Source organism: Neofelis nebulosa, chromosome 13, assembly GCF_028018385.1.
Source record: "Neofelis nebulosa isolate mNeoNeb1 chromosome 13, mNeoNeb1.pri, whole genome shotgun sequence".
Taxonomy (NCBI): domain Eukaryota; kingdom Metazoa; phylum Chordata; class Mammalia; order Carnivora; family Felidae; genus Neofelis; species Neofelis nebulosa.
Window position 1 is genome coordinate 64,572,413 of NC_080794.1, and position 19,035 is coordinate 64,591,447.

The window sequence follows — 19,035 nt, forward strand, 5'->3', positions numbered from 1 at the left end:
TATTAGATTGTAATAGCACCCAAATTGATGGACCAAACCTTCGGTGGGGATACACTTAGAGAAACTTGAAGCATGTAAAAATTCTTTTAAAAGATATATTATTTTATAAGATTATAGGAGCAGTAACACCGATAGTATTTAATTAATGTTACTAGAAATCATTTCTACTCTTTTTTGCTACTGAATACACTGTGTATATTTATACTCACACATATCTTTCTGTTTAGGAGGTTTTAATACCAGTAACTTTTTTGGGTTCTTTCTATTTTTCTCTTTCTTTCTCTTTTTCCATCCTTGTTCTCTCTTCCTTTGTTGTTTTCCCTTCTGTTTGAGTTGCCCCCCCTCCCCGCCCCCCAATCCATCTGGAAAGATGAAGAGGCAGCTGCTATGGTAACTATGCATTTCGGTTAATGAATAGCAGACTAACAAGATACATAAAACATATGCAAACTGTGCAGAGTTGGTCGCTGTCAAAGCTGTGGGGGTATGATTCTTTCTCTTTTCCTCCTCCCCACCTTCTAAAAAACACCAACTTTTCTCTTGTATTTTGTTTTCTAATTTACCATTCCTAATAATGAAATGCTACCATGAAGGGTTCCTTTTGCTGTTTAGTCTGTGCAGTATCTCACCCTGTGGTGAATTTATGGGAGATGAGTTGAGGTGTAGAGAGAAAAAGAATTGATTATTGGATTAAGAAGTAGATTTCCTTTGGACTCCTACGTAAAAGAACAGAGAAAAAAATTTCACTAGATATTTGTTTCTTTGATCTGTAACCTCCTTTCTTTCCCCTTGCCTTTTGGCCACTAGTGCCCCTTTTGAGGTTCTCTCTGGGGTTAGAACTTGTAAGTAGTATGTTTCTTGAATATGTTTCTATCATAAAGGCCAGCTGCGACTGGAGTATTACATTCAGCCAAGCTTTGAAAATTCCTGTAATCTGTGCCATCCTGTCTCATACTGTCCCATCTCATAGTTGTCCTCTCTCTGCAGTGCTCTATGCCCAGGTCTCTGTGGCTGGGCTGCTCCAGCCTGGCGGACAGCATGCCTTCGCTGCGATGCCTGTATAACCCAGGGACTGGCGCACTCACAGCTTTCCAGGTACTTTCTCTGTCTCTGTGGGTTATTTGCGGGCATTAGTGTGTATGTCTGATTCATTAGCGTGTCCTCGTTCTTTCTTGTGCTCTACTTATGTTCACTTTCTCTCCTTCATATTGCCTGTATTTCACATCACTCAGTACTCTTTTAATTATTATTTTTTAATGTAGACCCAGACCATTCCACTCTTAAGACAATTTTATTATCGTGATTGGTTTGCCAGAATTGACATAGCACAACTTGACTGTTTTCATATCTAGTGGAAGTATGATAGTGAATTTTAAAGTAATTTCAACAAATAGTGTTTATTATGTAATGTTTGTTCTGGACCTACATAAAGCCAATTCATGTAATCGATTAATTAATTACAGCCAGTTGCCTGAACACGTTGTGTTTTTCTTATGATTACTAAAAATAAAAAGTGCTCTGTTCAGAGTGTCTCCTGGTTGCTATACAGCTATATATATATTTTGGGGTAAGATCTGTGTTTATTTATTTCTTGACTAACAAGTCTAGTTTCAAGGTGAAAAGGCCTTTTAAAGACCTTTGAGTATAATATTTAGCTTGAAACAGTCCAGCTTGTCTTGCATGAACTGACAGATTCTAGTTCCCTTCAGCCTTTCTTAGAGAATATCAGGACAGTTCTAGGATGTGAAAGAAATCTATAGAGAGAATGAAAAATTTGTAGAGAAAAATGTAAGAAAGCACTTGATGCTCGTAGCTTACAAATCTGGGTACTATATATTTTCTTGGTAGAAATGTTATCTATCCACCTCAGGTATTTGCAGTTTGTGTTTAGCATTTGATAGCAATACACAACAAGTTAGCTTTTGGTTTGTTTTTAACCTTTGTAGCTCATATTCTATTTAGAAGAATTTCAAAGGCAAGTTATAAGTAAGCATCAGAATGCGTAGACTGTCGTCTTAGTTAGAAGAGACAAAGTTAAGTGTTCCACATTTTGGATTGTGCTGACAATTGCTAGTCTTTAATGATACAATTTTAGTGGTGATAACGCTAGATATTTGTATTTGTTCTTTGCAAAATAGAATATTAAACTTCCTTTGCTTGTCTTAGGAGATACAATATAGGAAAGTGCATAGGCCTTAAAATTAGTTAGATCAGGGCTTACATACTGTCTTTGTCACTAGTATGGTCTCGAGCAAGCCATTTCACTCTAATCCTTGTGTTCCTCATCTGTAAACAGAGACTGCAGTAAAGGCATGCAGTAAATGGTTGCTGTTTTTATCATCTTCATTACTATTAACATTACCACTGTTACTGTTAGGGAATGCTACTTTCCTATCAATTTATTTCAAATATTGTAAATTTTTTTTTACTACATGTCATATTGATAAAGTTTCTGCTCTCGAGGAACTCCTGGTCTAACCTGTGGGTTTTTAATCTTGTTTGGGTTGTAATAAGTTTAGCCAAACTCCAAACTCCAAGAGAATAGTCACTGCAAGACTGCCCTCATTTCAGACACCAGTTGCAAGTTTAGGAGTCCCCTTGACCACATTCATGCTTGAGAATTCACTAAAAAGGACTCACAGAACTCACTGAAAGCTCTTAGAATTTATTACAGGGTGAGGAGACAGGTTAAAATTAACCAAAGGAAAGAGACACATAGGGCAGATTCAAGAAGGGACCAAATATAGAACTTCCTGTCATCATCTCCATGGATTCAGGAATGGCGTTACTGCCTCCTGGCCACAGTGTATGACAGTACAACACAGGGTATTACCAGCTAGGGAAATTTACCCAAGTCTTTGGTGTCTACAGTTTTGTTGGGGCTCAATTACAAACTGCCTGCATGGCTGACTGCTGGTCTCTAGCCCCTCCTGTAGGTCACACTAATGCTTTTTGCCTCAGTTTCCTCTCCGGATAGGAATTGATAAAGTATGGTTCAGAGCCCCCACTCTAAATCCCATTTGTCCATTGGCCAGAAGCCGCAGGAAGAAAGACACTTCTGTTAGGTAAGAAGTTCCAGAAGCCTAGATACCACTTCCCGATAGCCAAAGGAAAAGGCCATGCCTATCTTTGATAAGGTTAATCCTTCACTACACAGGTGTTACGGACTACTTTGAGAATCTAATGAGCACTATTGACCTTGGGAAAAACTGCATATGGCACATAGGCAAAATTTTATTTAATAGTTATGTGTATGATTATTATATTTATATTAAATCACATAATCCTCAAAGTATTAACTCCCAAACTGAAAAATCCTATCACAGAAATATAGAGGAGCTGTAAGAATACATAAAAGAGGAACTTGATCTAACCTGAGGGTGAGGGTAAGGAAAATCAGGTAACGTTTGATTGAGTTAAGGTCTAAAGGGCGAGTAGGAATTAACTAGGCAAAAGAGGGGAGGGGAACACATTTCAGGCTTAAGGAAGAGGCAATGCAAAGGCTCTGGAGACTGGTGGAGCTTGTTGCATGTAAGGCCTCTACTGAAAAAACACTATTATTTTAGAGAATGAGGAGAATGGAGCTAGGAAAGACTGGGAAGTTTGGTCATGCGGGATTTGTGGGCCAGGTTAGTCTTGATGCTAAGAAGAGCAGTAAGCTGTCGAAAGGACTTAAACACAAGTTTTGATTTCCACTTTAGATGTATTAACTCTAGCTATCACAAGGATGATTTCAGTAATTGAAGAGACAGATTGTGGTCGTTTGGTTTTGGTCTGGAACTCCTTTGCATTCCAAAAAATTATTGAGGCCAGCAGAATGCTTTTGTTTATGTGGGTTATATGCACTGATAGTCACTATTTGAAATTAGAACTGAGAAAAAATTTAAGTATTAACTTATTAAAGTATCTGTAATAAATCCGTTACATGCTAGTGCAAATAATGTCTGGATTAATGAAAGGCAGCTGGATTCTCATTTCTGTTTCTGCAATCTGTTGTGTTGTGGTGTTTTGGTCGAAATATATGAAGTATCCAGCCTCATACAGATATATAGTTTAAAAAGAGAGGGGTGCTTTAATACCCTTTTCAGTTAGTAATTTCTTTATTATTTTTTTTATGGTTTTTTTGTTTGTTTGTTTTTGTTTTTGACAGAGAGCGAGCAGGGGAGGGGCAGAGAGAGAGAGGGAAACCCAAAATCCGCAGCAGGCTCTAGGCTCTGTGCTGACTCATGGATCATGAGATCATGACCTGAGCTGAAGTCAGACGCTTTACCGACTGAGCCACCCAGGCACCCCAGTTAGTTGTAATTTCTTAAAGATGAGTTACAGTATAGAATCTAAAACGTACACACTTTTTGTGTTCTGTTACATTAAGATGCATTGGTCTCAATCTTTTCAACAAATCATGCTGGAGCAATTGGACATCTATGTCTAAAATAATGAACCTCGACTATTACATTGTACCATATATAAAAATTAACTCAAATTGGATCATAGACCTATATATAAGCTAAAGTTACAAAACTAATAGGAAAAAATGAGGGAGAAAAAAGTCATTGTGACTTTGGGTTGGGCAAACACAGTGAGATACTACTGCATTACTACCACATGCCTCTTCTCACCCTGGATGTAGGGATTGGGAATTCAGTAGACCCTAGGTTTAGACCCACATCCTAGTTTAATATGAGAGATGTTGGGCTAGAAAATTCCTTGAAAGCAGAAGCAATCTTTTGTATTTATCAGTTGACCTTCACAGTGTTCTGTAGAGTGATTTTTAGTATTGGGGGGGAATGATTTGAACTATATTAGTGTTAAATAACATGCGATTAAAAATTGTGTAAGTTAGGGGCACCTGGGTGGCTCAGTCGGTTAAGCCTCCAACTTCAGCTCAGGTCATGATCTCACAGTTCATGAATTCGAGCCCCCTGTTGGGCTATGTGCTGACAGCTCAGAGCCTGAAGCCAGCTTCAGATTCTGTGTCTCCCTTTCTCTCTGCCCATCCCCTGTTCATTCATTCTCCCTCTCCCTCCCTCTCTCTCTCTCAAAAAATAAATAAACATTAAAAAAAATTTTTTAAAGCATATAAGTTAAAATCATCTGACTTGCACACCAAGATACCAAAAAAATTCAAATTTTCATTTTATCTAAAGCAGTCTTGAATCTCAGGTCAGGTAGGAAAGAATTCTGCAATTTACTGTCACTCTCAGGACTTTCTCTATTTGGTCTTTTTCTTTTTTGTTTTTTAAGATTTTATTTTTTAAGTAATCTCTACCCCCAACATGGAGCTGAAACTCACAACCCCAAGATGAAAACTCACATGTTATACTGACTGAGCCAGCCAGGCGTCCCTTTCTGTTAGCTCTTAATTAAAAATCAACAAATACCTATTTAAAAAATATTTTTAGTCTCCTTGTAAGTTACCACTTCTGGAATATAATTGGAGGGATGTTGATTTAGTGATTTTGCTGGAAAAATCAGGAATAAATTGGGTGTATGGACCTTGAAGTATATTGCAGGAGTGAAACTGTGTGGCACAGGCAGAAAAGAGGGGCTTAAGAAACATTTTAGAAAAGCAGGCCAAAGGCTATTTTGTAGTGTTGTGGTTATGAGCTTGGGCCTTGGTGCCAGACTGCTTGAGACTTGTGCTTGGCTCTGTCTGTGTGTGACCTTGGGCAAGTGCTTGACCTCTCTATACCTCAGTTTTTTAAATCGGGAAAATGGGGATAATAATAGTACTTATCTCATACAGTTGTTAACATTAAATGAGTTATGTTAAGTCCTTAGAACAGTGTCTGGCACATGAATGAGTTTTATATTATTGGGAAAATGTACAGAAGAATAGGTTTGGAGACTTTCAGCAAACACTGTTTTCACCTTGTTATAAAGCAATATACTGTTCAATAAATTCTTATTTTTTTTTCATTCCTTATAGCCCAATTTTGTATCATAGGGAGCCTACTCTTGGTTCAGGGATTGATGAAAAAATTTTGCTTTTCTCAATATTACTGTAGGTGTGAATGTTTATTTTTCTTATTACGTCTTATGTAGCAAAAATGGAAGACATGAGCTTATATACCAGTTTTATTCTATTAATTCAATAATTCTATGACAGGGTCAGTGTGCACAGATGCTCAATATTACTGGCTGACGAATTAGCAAGATGCAGGATTTAAGTCTTTTCTGTTCCTACTAGAATAAAACATTCCTAGTACATTTACATCTTTCTGGTTTGGGTTTTATTTTACTTATTTAGATTTTTATTAATGTAAAATTTACACACAAATCTGAAGTGTACTGAGTTTGACATTTATACATTTATGTAACCTCATTCTCAAGACATAGAATATTTGCATAATCTGAGAAAGTTTCTTTGTACCCCCTTCCAGTTAGTACTCATCCCCCCTATGCAATTACTGTTCTGATTTGCCACTAAGATTGTTTTTTTCCTGTTCTTCAGCTTCATATAAATGCACTCATATAGCATACATTGTTTTGTGTCTTTTTTCTTTTGACCAATATGTTTTTGAGTTTTGTCCATTTTGTTGTTTATCAGTAATTTATTCTTTTTTATTGCTGAATATGTTCTATTATATTACTATACCACAATTTATCTGTTTATTGATAGACATTTAGATTATTTCCATTTTTTGACTACTATGTATAAAGCTACTGTATACAGTTTGTACAAGTCTTTTTGTGGACATGTGTCTTTATTTCTCTTGGTAAGTGCCTAAGAATGTAATAGCTGGGTCGGGACACCTGGGTGACTCCGTCTGTTCAGTGTCCAACTTCAGCTCAGGTCATGATCTCGCGGTTCATGAGTTCAGGCCCCACATCGGGCTCACTGCTGTCAGCCTGTTAGCACAGAGCCCGTTTGGGATCCTCTGTCCCCTTCTCTCTACCCCTCCCTCACCTGCGCTCTCCCAAAAATAAATAAACATTTCTAAAAAAAGAATGTAATTGCTGTGTCATAAAATAAAGTATATTTTTAACTTTAAAAGAGACAGTCAAATGGAAACAGCCCAACTGTCCATCAACTGATGAATGGATAAAGAAGATACGGTATGTATGTGTATATATTTGTGTGTGTGTGTGTGTGTGTGTGTGTGTGTGTGTGTGCGTGCGCGCGCACACACACAATGGAATATTACTCAGCCATAAAAAAGAATGAAATCTTGCCATTTGCAATGATGTGGATGGAGCTAAAGGCTAGAGAGTATTATGCTAAGCAAACTAAGTCAGAGAAAGACAAATACCATATGATTTCACTCATGTGGAATTTAAGAAACAAACGAACAAAGCAGCAAGAAAAAAAGAGAGAGAGGCTAACCAAGAAACAGACTCTTAAGTATACAAAGAGAACAAACTGATGGTTACCAGAGGGGAAGTGGATGTGGGAGATGGGTTGAATAGATGATGGGGATTAAGGAGTGGTATATGGAAATGTTGAATCACCATTACATCTGAAACTAATATTACAATGTATGGTAACTAACTGGAATTTAAATTTTAAAACTTAAGGAAAGAAGAGAGACAGCCAAGTATTTCTTCAAAGTGATTATCCCCGAAGGAATACTCATTTTACTAATATTGCCAAATGTGTGTAATGAAGTGAGTTGGTAATAGCTTCATGATATTTTTTTTCTTTGAAATTATGTCATTTCTTTAGTAAGTTTGAAGTACCTTCAAAGTCAAAATTCAATGACAACAGAAGAAGAAGAGCCTTGGAGTCATTATTTAGTTTGTTGGGTTATCTTCAGTAACTCATATGGAAATGGTAACATTGAGATGGTTTGATTATTAACATTTCACGTCACACATTTTAAACTAGTCACAGAAAAGATTGTGAAAATACTGTTTAAATGGATTCTATGAGGACGTGGTTAATTTGAACATATTTTCATTTTCATCATTCCATTGGTTTGTCCGGGAAAGTATATGGATAATTAAGAGGATTTCTGTTGATTAACAGTGGATGTATTTCGTGGAATCGTTTGCTCATCCTCAGCAAGTGGTGATCTTATGATCTGATATTAAATGAAAATGAGCAGTAGAAAGAAAGTGCTTAAAAATAACTGAGTAATTAAGATTCTTTATTTTCTTTAGACCTTGAAAGAGAAGAGAAATTGTAACATTAAGAATATAACTAGATTTATATGGCCTTACAATATTTCAGGTGTCAAGTATAGCTATGATATTTTAGGGAAATCTTGAGCTAAATGTACCATATAATATTTTAATATTAGTAACGGTCCCTTGTCAAAGGTTGAAATTGTTTGGGGTTGACTTTAGGAGAGACAGTGTATTTTATTGTTTAAGAATATTTAGAGGTCTGGGGCACGTGGGTGGCTCAATTGGTTGGGTGACTGACTTCAGCTCGGGTCATGATCTCACTGTTCACGGGTTGGAGTCCCGCGTCTGGCTCTGTGCTGACAGCTCAGAGCCTGGAGCCTGTTTCGGATTCTGTGTCTTCCTCTCTCTCTCTGCCCCTTCCCCACTCGCACCCTGTCTCTCAAAAATAAATAAACGTTAAAAAAAAAAAAAAAAGAATATTTAGAGATCCACTAAATCTTGCCATCTACCATGGAACAATACTAGGAAAATTAAGCACTTTTCAAAATGTCTGTGTGTATGTATATGTGTGTATGGAAGACTTCATTTTATAGTTGAGGTTAAATGGCAATATGGATTATCACCCTGAATGTAAACTGACATTCAAATCTGACCAGAAAATAACACCATAAGGAAAATTTTCCCATGACAAAAATGCTTACTAGCCCTAGGTGATGGCCTCCTCCACAGCATTGTATATGGATAATCTCAGTACAGCATAATTTCTGTATAATAAAGAATTTGGTTCTTTTTGTGTATATGTTGACATTTGACCTATGTTTATCCCAGCCATAGTCTTTGCATTAGGAGTTAGCATGTAGTGGCAAATAAAAAATGCTTTTATTTTGTGTGTGTGTGTGTGTGTGTGTGTGTGTGTGTGTGGCAGGGATGGGGAGATACACGTTTCCCCCTACTTATAAAACCAATTTATTGTTTGTTGTAGAACATATAAATTATTTGGTAAATATATAAACAAAATATCGCCCATAATCCTTGCACTGTAAGATAATCATATGTTAGCTTCCTTCAGTCTGGAATGACCTCCATTTGTGGATATATGCACACAGGCATGTCTTGCAAATGCAGTTTAGCTTTAAAATATTTTTTATTCCAGGGGGTGCCTGGGTGGCGCAGTCGGTTAAGCGTCCGACTTCAGCCAGGTCACGATCTCGCGGTCCGTGAGTTCGAGCCCCGCGTCAGGCTCTGGGCTGATGGCTCGGAGCCTGAAGCCTGTTTCCGATTCTGTGTCTCCCTCTCTCTCTGCCCCTCCCCCGTTCATGCTCTGTCTCTCTCTGTCCCAAAAAAAATAAATTAAAAACGTTGAAAAAAAAATTTTTTTAAATAATAAAAAAAATAAAATATTTTTTATTCCATTTTATTGTAAAATTACAAAATACAAAAATTAAAATTTTAATATTGTAGAAAATACAGACAAATAGAAATAAGAAAGAAAATGGTTTTCTTTTAATTTTTTTTTTTTTTTTTATGTTTTATTTTTGAGAGAGAGAGACAACACGAGCAGGGGAGGGACAGAGAGAGGGAGACACAGAATCTGAAGACAGGCTCCAGGCTCTGAGCTAGCTGTCAGCACAGAGCAGAAAGGAAGTGAAATGTTTTTGTTTTGTTTTTAATTTTTAAAATTTTTATTTATTAGCATATAGTGCAACAATGATTTCAGGAGTAGATTTCCTTAATGCCCCTTACCCATTTAGCCCATCCCCCCTCCCCAAATCCCTCCAGTAACCCTGTTTGTTCTCCATATTTATGAGTCTCTTATGTTTTGTCCCCCTCCCTGGTTTTATATTATTTTTGCTTCCCTTTCCTTGTGTTCATCTGTTCTGTGTCTTAAAGTCCTCATATGAGTGAAGTTATATTTGTCTTTCTCTGACTAATTTTGCTTAGCATAATACCCTCTAGTTCCATCCATGTTCCATCTTGCAAGTGGCAAGATTTCATTCTTTTTGATTGCTGAGTAATACTCCTTTGTATATGTATACCACGTCTTCTTTATCCATCCATCCATTGATGGACATTTGGGCTCTTTCCATACTTTGGCTATTGTTGATAGTGCTGCTATAAACATTGGGGTGCATGTGCCCCTTCGAAACAGCACACCTGTGTCCCTTGGATAAATACCTAGTAGTGCAATTGCTGGGTCATAGGGTAGTTCTATTTTTAGTTTTTTGAGGAATCTCCATACTGTATTCCAGAGAAGCTGCACCAGTTTGCATTCCCACCAGCAGGGCAAAAGAGATCTTTCTCCGCATCCTCGCCAACATCTGTTGTTGCCTGAGTTGTTAATGTTAGCCATTCTGACAGGTGTGAGGTGGTATCTCATTGTGGTTTTGATTTTTATGTCCCTGATGATGAGTGATGTTGAGCATTTTTTCATGTGCCGATCAGCCATCTGGATATCTTTTTTGGAGAAGTGTACTATTCATGTCTTTTGCCCATTTCTTTACTAGATTATTTGTTTTTTGGGTGTTGAGTTTGATAAGTTCTTTATAGATTTTGGATACTAACCCTTTATGTGATATGTCATTTGCAAATATCTTCTCCCATTCTGTTGGTTGCTTCTTAGTTTTGCTGATTGTTTCCTTTGCTCTGCAGAAGCTTTTTATTTTGATGAGGTCCCAATAGTTCATTTTTGCTTTTGTTTCCCTTGCCTCCAGAGACATGTTGAGTAAGAAGTTGCTGCGGCCAAGATCAAAGAGGTTTTTGCCTGCTTTTTCCTTGAGAATTTTGATGGCTTCTGGTCTTATATTTAGGTCTTTCATCCATTTTGAGTTTATTTTTGTGTGTGGTGTAAGAAAGTGGTCGAGGTTCATTTTTCTGCTTATCGCTGTCCAGTTTTCCCAGCACCACTTGCTGAAGAGGCTGTCTTTATTCCATTGGATATTCTTTCCTGCTTTGTCAAAGATTAGTTGGCCATACGTTTGTGGGTCTATTTCTGGGTTCTCTATTCTATTTCATCGGTTTGAGTGTCTGTTTTTGTGCCACAGAAAAGAAATGTTTTAAGTGTCCTTGTGGATATTACCACTTTATTGAAACTAATACTTTCCAGATTTTAACTATGTCATATTCTTGTTCAAATTCTACATTTATCAGCTGGTTACATTGATTTTGGTCAGTTTTTATCTCATGGCCAGTTGCTTACATGTTTGTAAGTTGAACGTAGTTTGAAGTTGGCTTAATTGATTGGCTTGCCACCACTTTCCTCTCATGTAATTCTTAGCCATTTCAAATTTACAGTTCTCCAAAAGTGCTATGTTCTCTTATATATATCTATGTCTTTGCGTGTTCTGTTCTACCTGGAGAACCCTACAGAAAACACCTGTCCTCCCTAACTAACTCCTACCTCCCACGTTTATCTACCTGACTACTTACTAATCTTCATGATTCAACTCAAGTAGTTTTACCTCTAGGATAAAGGTCCTCACTGATCTTTTCACCCTCCCCCTTAATCTCGTTGGAGCATCTGTACCCAGGGCATACAATGGATACCTCTGTCATAGCACTGATAAGCTTTTGCAGTTGTTCCCTCACTAGACTGAGTTTCTTGAGAGTAGGATTATGTTCATTTTATATTTTCAATGTCAAGTACAGTGCTTGATACAAAGTATGTGCTTTAGGATTTTTTGCGGAACAAATGACTTAAATAATTTGAAGAAAACTATCAAATAACATATATAAAGTGGGAGAAGTGAAAGCATTGAATTGCCAGTGGTACCTACACATACATACACACTACTGTTGTGCATTCAGAAAGAAGTCATGATAATTAAACATTTCAAAGACCACACATTTACATGGAAACAAGGAAAACACGCTGAATCCGATTTATGGGTAGTCTTCAAATTTTATACATTTGGCTTTCATACAGCTCACACTATGATGATCCCCTCTGAATTGGATTTTGTATGCTGAATTTGGACTCTTGTTGATGAACAAATGCACATTTCCAGCTATTAAATAGTGGCACTGCCAATGCCAGCCAGTAAACAGTTTGGTTTCGATGATTCAACATCTTTATCCACACAGCAGTGTATGTTTGAACAATTATTTGACTATTTTATTGCATTTTATCCTTATTTTATGAAGAATAGACACTGGGAAAATTAAAATGATGATAGTAGTGATAAACAACAGTCTAGAGAAGGTAGAATTCATCAAGCATACTGAAAGTGACCCTTCAGGCTTGATGAGGCACAAAATTAAAGTACATGTGCAAGATGTTGGAAATATATTATTGAAGATCATTTCTTAAAAATAAAGTATAATTGTAGATTTTAAAACATTTTAGCTAACATTGGAATTTACTGTTCAGCTTCTACCCTTTGCAAAGTTTGTATGAATTTCACTAAGAAAAGGAGAGATGAACTGAGTTTGCTGCATTTTACTCTATCCTGGAAATAGGTTTTCTTGGAGGAATCATTAGGACTGATTTGTCTTTTTTTAAAAAAAATTTTTTTTAATTTATTTTTGAGAGAGAGAGAGAGAAAGGAAGGGCGGGAGGGAGAGGTAGAGAGAGAGGGAGACACAGAATCCCAAACAGGCTCCAGGCTCTGAGCTGTCAGCACAGAGCTCGACGCGGGGCTCGAACTCACTCACAGACCGTGAGCTCTTGACCTGAGCTGAAGTCAGATGCTTAACTGACTGAGCCAGCCAGGTGCCCATGGATCGATTTGTCTTTTAAGATGCCCACTTTGGTTATTTAAATACTCCAGTTATTTCAAGTTTTGTTATAATAGATTCCTCCATTGCTGAGTATTTTGACATGCCTGTGATGCTGGTAATGTTCATTTACAGGCTAATGTGCAACATTATCTAATGTTTAGAGTAAACCAAATCAAAATCATTTTATTGTGAGACAATCATTTCCTTTAAAATTTTTTTTTTCCCTAATGGTTCTGAAAAATTAAACTCTTCATAAAGTGGGCTTACCCTTTATGTTAAATAATGTTGGATTTTCCCTAATTGCTCTAAATTCAACATGACCTCTAATGGCAGAAGGGAGAGTACAGGTACGCCAAGGGGCCTGGGATTGCCTCAGTGTAAGAAGCACAGACTGGAGGAAGGAATTGATGAAACCTTTAAGGGTGATGGGAGCCTCTGTGGATGTACTGTCCTTATCAGACAAATTCTTGCTATGAGCAGTTAAGACTCACCTGTATCCTCTGAAGAAGTATGTATTACTTTCTTTATATTCCAAGATTACCTTCTTGTTATTCTCCTTTTTGTGCTGAGTAGAGGCCAGAGTATCACAGGAGTTCTTTCTCTGTTCTTCAGGAATCATTGTTGGTTGTTTTGTGACTGCCACAGCTATTTGTACCTTCTTTCACTATTCTGCTTTATGTGGTAGTGTTTTATTGTCTTGCTGTCCTTCCTTGTGTTAGTTTCTAGACTTGGTATTTTATGTGGACTGTCAAGATATGCAGTCTTGGTACATCGGCAGCATTCAGGAAACTTTTTTTGTCATTTTTCATGAAGAGAGAAACCCAGGTTATTTATGACAGCCTCATGGTGGGGGGTGGGGGGGGACCCATCTCTTTACTTGTTTAGCTGCATAGGCCTCTAAGAATTGCAATACTTTACTATTGGGAGGTGATACCCATGAGTTTTGTTTTTCCTGAGAGTGATGTTGAGTAGCTTTGAGATTTTCTATATTCTCTGTCCCAGCCCTCTGGAGACCAAGTCTGTTATATTTTGAAATAGTTATTTGGGTCTAGGATGTAGTACATCATTATGGAACAGCATGTTGCAGCGTACCTTCCCCTGTTGGGTTATCTGTCATCCGCCTTTTAAAGTTCTCAGGTGTACCATTCAAATCCTTAAGACCTTTGTTGCAAACCTAGTATCTGTGTCTTGATATGAATTAAATTGGAATTTTGTGTCCTGTAAAACTGACATTAAAAAAGAGTATATCCATTTTCTTATATGATCCTTCAGCAAAACGTTCAGGTCTTAGCCTGATTTGGTTTAATTTTTTTGTGTTAGAGGTCGTAAACAGAAAGGGAAGAGTAAAGAGATAAGTACTTGTTTTGTTTTCATGTTTCACACACACATGAATATAGAGAGAGCACTATTTCCAACTAGTAAATATAAAGCTTTTGTGTAGCATGGAAAGTTTTATATTTGAATGAAAACACATGATCAGTTTTACTAAAAAATAGTTGCTATTGTTCATTGCAATTTCTACCCTTTGCGTGAGCCGTGTTTTTTGGGGGGAGTGCCTGTTTCTTAACATGTAATAAAACGTAAGGGAAATTTCTGGTATAATATTTGTATATTTCTCCTAGATTTTTAAATTGGCAGGTCATTAATTTTTTTAAGCATTTCAGTTGCAGCATAGTGCAGTCCTTTGGGGGGAATTGGTAAAATGAGGATAAAATGGGTACAGGATTCCAACAGCTTGAAAATAACACAGTATTTGACCAAAATCTCTTTTGTATTCCCTATTCTGGTTCTATTCCAGTAGTCCTGGAAATGTGCCTATGGACTATTTACAGTGAGATTATAAAACTGAATCATGATTTTGGCGAATAGAAGCCAGAGCATGTGGCTCCAGCACCCCAGCTGGCAGTAAGCTCTCCCTAGGTTTATGAATGTAGTTAGATGGCCCCCAACTGTTTACAAGACAGCAGAGGTGAGGTCTTTGATTGACAAGTCAGAAATGCATTATATCATTCTCTCTGCCAGTCTCTGGTTCATGCTGTTAAAAATGTCAGCCTCCAAGTTTGAATGGCAGCCTGAGGGCCTTAGAAGCTTTTTGTTTTCTGAGATGGAAACACAAATTGGATGTGTGCCTGAGCGCTTCATCCTGGGCTGTAATTTCATCTTTTAGCTAAGAACCACAAGGTACACGAGCAAAGCACCCTGTAAACAATAATACTGTGGAAAAAAAAATAAACAAGGTCGTGTTTCTGGTACGTTGATCCGATGGTGTCCTGACCTCTATCACGTTGAACATCTCCACTCTGATTGCTGTTCCCTTTGGCATTACAATGAGAGAAAGAGAGACTGACATAGGAGGAAAAGATTTAAAGTTGCAGTGTCGTTGCACATTGCTTGTATTGGCTATGAAATATTGAACTGTCAGAATGTGACACTTGGTTTTTTAAGCAACCTTTCTTGTTTGAGGTGTTTGCAGTTCATTCCTTTCTCCCCCATTTGTCTGCTCTCATTGATAGGGTTGGAGGTGGTTGCCTTAAATGCATGAAAAGGGACAATGTTAAAGAGAAGTGGTGCTGACGGAGCCAAATAAACTTAACACTGGAATAGAAGTGCCGCCTGTGAGGCATGGGCAAAAGCAGACTAAAGTTGGGTTAGCTCATTAATCTGGGGGTTTATGGAACACTGCATAAGGAAGTTTAGGAAGAATTGGTTTAGGTCTTGGTTCTATTTTTTTGTTGGCAGGAGGTTGGGAAGACAGTAGTGGGTAAAGATAAGAGATGGGATAACATGCTTTGTTAAACTGATAGCCAACTACATAACTGTATTGTCAGTGAAGTCAGAATTAACGCAGCTATGTTATTTATTGCTCTAATTATCCACTGTCTTTAGGAAGTGGTTCATTATGAAAGACTTAGAAGTTCAGTAAGAAAAATAGCGTTTTTTAATGTGCAAAATTCATATTTATTGTAAGGTTGATGATGACGAGGTCATATGGAAAGAACCATTATGTTTGTATTAGTACAACTTAATGGCACATGAATAGAAAATCTTGGTTGCAAAAGCCAAACCATAGTTTTCTTGGTAAATATTTTCTAGTTGTAGAATGTGTTTTCTATTGCTATTTGTTTTAAGATGCTATTTGTTTATCTTAAAACAACAAATATTTTTTTTTTTTAATTTTCTTCTTAAGAAAACAGCACTGTTAATAGATGTGTGCTGTTATCTTAATCCATTTTGGGGCATAGACCTTACCAGTAAAGTTTTAAGTGAGAATGATATTTTGTAATTCTTCTGGAGAATGAAAAAGTAGGAGTTTGTGTTGAAAGTACTTGAATTAACACTATTGGGGTGTGTGTGTGTGTGTGTGTGTGTGTGTGTGTGTGTGTGTGTTTTAACATTATCGATGGTTTTAAAGGACATTTGTTTCGCTTAGCTCTCTCCGTCTACAAATGTGAAAGGCAGGAGAGCTGCTCTCTATCACGAATACATAGTGAAATGCACTGGAAAAATGGTGGTAATCGTTTTGGACATTTCTTAATTCCCTCCTTTGAGGTCATGCTGGAAAGAGAGGAGATAATAATTGTAAAGTAACGTCCTGCTCTCCTGTACCCAGAATTATGTTTTCACTTACAAAATACAGCGCAAGACCAAAGGGAGAAACATTGAGAATTAATTACTGTTGTTTTAAGTATTGCTCTCTATTTTTAAAGCATAAATATTGATGTAGATATGCATTTCAGCTGTGCTGTGAGAACCCACTCTCTTGACTCAGTTGGGACGGGGGGTTTCAAAAATCATTCGCACAGAAATTGATTTCTCATTGTCTGATTTCTTGAGGATGAATAAAAACAAACCATTCTGTTCAATGTGGGAAGAATAAGAGTTATGCAAGCGCTTATCAAAGAAATAAGGCTATAAATATGTACATTTATGAAATCTCCTAAATCTTAACACAGAGAAAGTGTGCAGAATTTCCTCTTTTGTTATATTATTAGTGCATCAATTACTGTGAAAATGCCTCCGCCCATGGGCTTTTAAACAGTCACACCTCCATGATAATGATTAGCCTTACTACCTAAAGTCCAGGCTTGCCTCATGAGCAAAAATCAGTGTATTCATGGAATCTTAGAATTTCAGAATTGGGAGGGACATACATGGACATTTTGTCACATAGAGGAATCCTTTATGAAATGTTTGTCACGGGGTCATGTAATCTCTGATCACGGCCATTATTGGCAAGCTGGACTTGTTGAGGCATCTTGTTTTCTTCTTCAGTGTTGGTTCTATAAGAAGGGGTTCCCTCAAGAAGGAGTCAAACTTTTTGTTCACCTAGTGATTAGAAGTCTACCTTTCATAGTAATATAAAGGAATTATTTTCATGTTTGTATATTTGTGTTTGAGGATGGCTATCATGTTGCTTATATTTCCGTTCCCAGGGTGAATATTCTTGGTTCTGTTAGGGTTTCTTTGGAAAATATCAGTATTCATACCTGCCATTTTCATAACCTCCTATTTTGGTGGAGGGCGTTATCATTCTGGTTGTCTTTCCTTGTAAGTGCATTCCACCTTGACGGTGTCCTCATTACAATGTGGCATGCATAACTGGAGGTAGTGCTGCAAAAGTGTGTAATAGTGTAGTATACAGTGAAACATCTTGTTTTGAACGTTAAATTCAGAGTATGTAATTTAATTATTGCCGCCTAAAACTCAAATACTTCTGTAGGGGAGGGGATAGAAAAATCTCTAGGAACTTAGCCTGGGTTTGTTTCCTCACCTTTTCTTTGAAGCCAGAAAAGCGTATGTAAGCACTTTGACAAATGACATAATGTAGTGGCATATCTGAGTGGTGCAGGTATTTTAAACCTACTCCAGTTCCTGAAGATGGTGAACATCTGCTTAGAGGTATTGTAGAGCTCCACAATGCACTAATTGAATTACTCTTTTCTGGAGTTGCCGACTGCACTAATTGAATTAGAATCTGTGTGTGTGTGTGTGTGTGTGTGTGTGTGTGTGTGTGTGCGCGCGCGTGTGTGTGTGTGTGTGTAGTGTGTGTGTGTAACTGAGATAGTTCCAGTCTTACCGGGAGAGACTGTGGGAGATATGACTGATGGTGTGTACTGTGCTGCTATCTAATGGCAGCCTATGGAACTACTCCATGGTCTCCTGGGAAGAGAGAACACAGTCTTCTGATCTGGTGTGACCTCAGTCTAACCCCGTCCTGTTTAGTTCAAAAGGTCTCAGGATGTATTTTTGTAATTCTAAATCTAAGAAGGAAGAATGTGATTAATTTCTCCATTAAAAATTAAGATAGGTTTTATTAGGCGTACAATTTTTTATGAAGTATTAAGTTGTAAATATTCAATTAAATTTAAAACTTCTCATCTCTAATTTAATGGGTGAAAACAGTTGCAAATGTACTGAGTCAAAGGATCATGTTCCTATTTTGCCTTCCATATGACACAAAAGAATTACCTTTTTGAAATGTCTTCTCATCACAGAAGGGAAGAGTGGCATAGGGTTTGGGTTCTTAACTAAAATTTCTTCCTGGTTGTCAAAATACCGATCAGTCAGTTTAGGAGTGTTAACACATTTTGTTATACGTGATTATGCTTTATAAAATTTTTAAAATTGTTATAGAGAAAAACATTTTAAGTATAGCAGTATCAGATCAAGTTCCACAAACGTCTGTTGCTCTAGTTAATCATTTAAAATTTAACTGTACCATAAATTTGGGCAAATTTGAAATTCTTAGAAGTGAAATAGGTAATTCTTTCCTTATCCTAAAAAAATAATTTAATGATTTTTGTAAAACATCATGGAAAGTATAATTCTATACAGCTTTAAAAGCAAACACACTGAGTAGAACTCAGCATGAACTGTTCTTTTGATTCAGTTTAGCTCTAGGCATTCTAACTGTAAAATAGCCCCTACCAGAAAAATAAATATGTGTAATCCCCTGATTTGTAGAAAGTGTATGTGTGCATGTACCACTACTTTATGAATAGAGAAGTGCTACTGGTTACCTTTCTGAGCATTTAAAATGATCTTTTAATTTTATTGTATGAAAGAAACAAAGTATTATAAAAGTTTTAATCTCTCCTATATAATCATCATTATTAAAATAAAAATATAAGTTTGAAATATTCTAATATTGTGTAGGCAAGTTTTTTATTGTAAGATGGAACTACATAGGGTTTTTGTACAAGTGGCTTTGATAAAAATGACTGAAGTATATGATGTGTGCTCTATATA

General features: G+C 36.9%; 1 protein-coding gene across 7 annotated transcripts in view; it reads left to right on the forward strand.

Moving 5' to 3' along the window:
• Positions 1-19,035, forward strand: part of BTRC (beta-transducin repeat containing E3 ubiquitin protein ligase) — a 183,782-nt gene that overhangs the window by 62,395 nt on the left and 102,352 nt on the right. For 5 of the 7 annotated variants that reach the window (XM_058697540.1, XM_058697538.1, XM_058697537.1 and 2 more), the window contains exon 2: positions 988-1,095. The exons of the other annotated variants lie outside the window; for them this stretch is intronic. In XM_058697540.1, the coding sequence (XP_058553523.1) occupies positions 988-1,095 (108 nt within the window). The remainder of the gene's footprint in view (positions 1-987; positions 1,096-19,035) is intronic. 7 annotated transcript variants of the gene reach the window in all.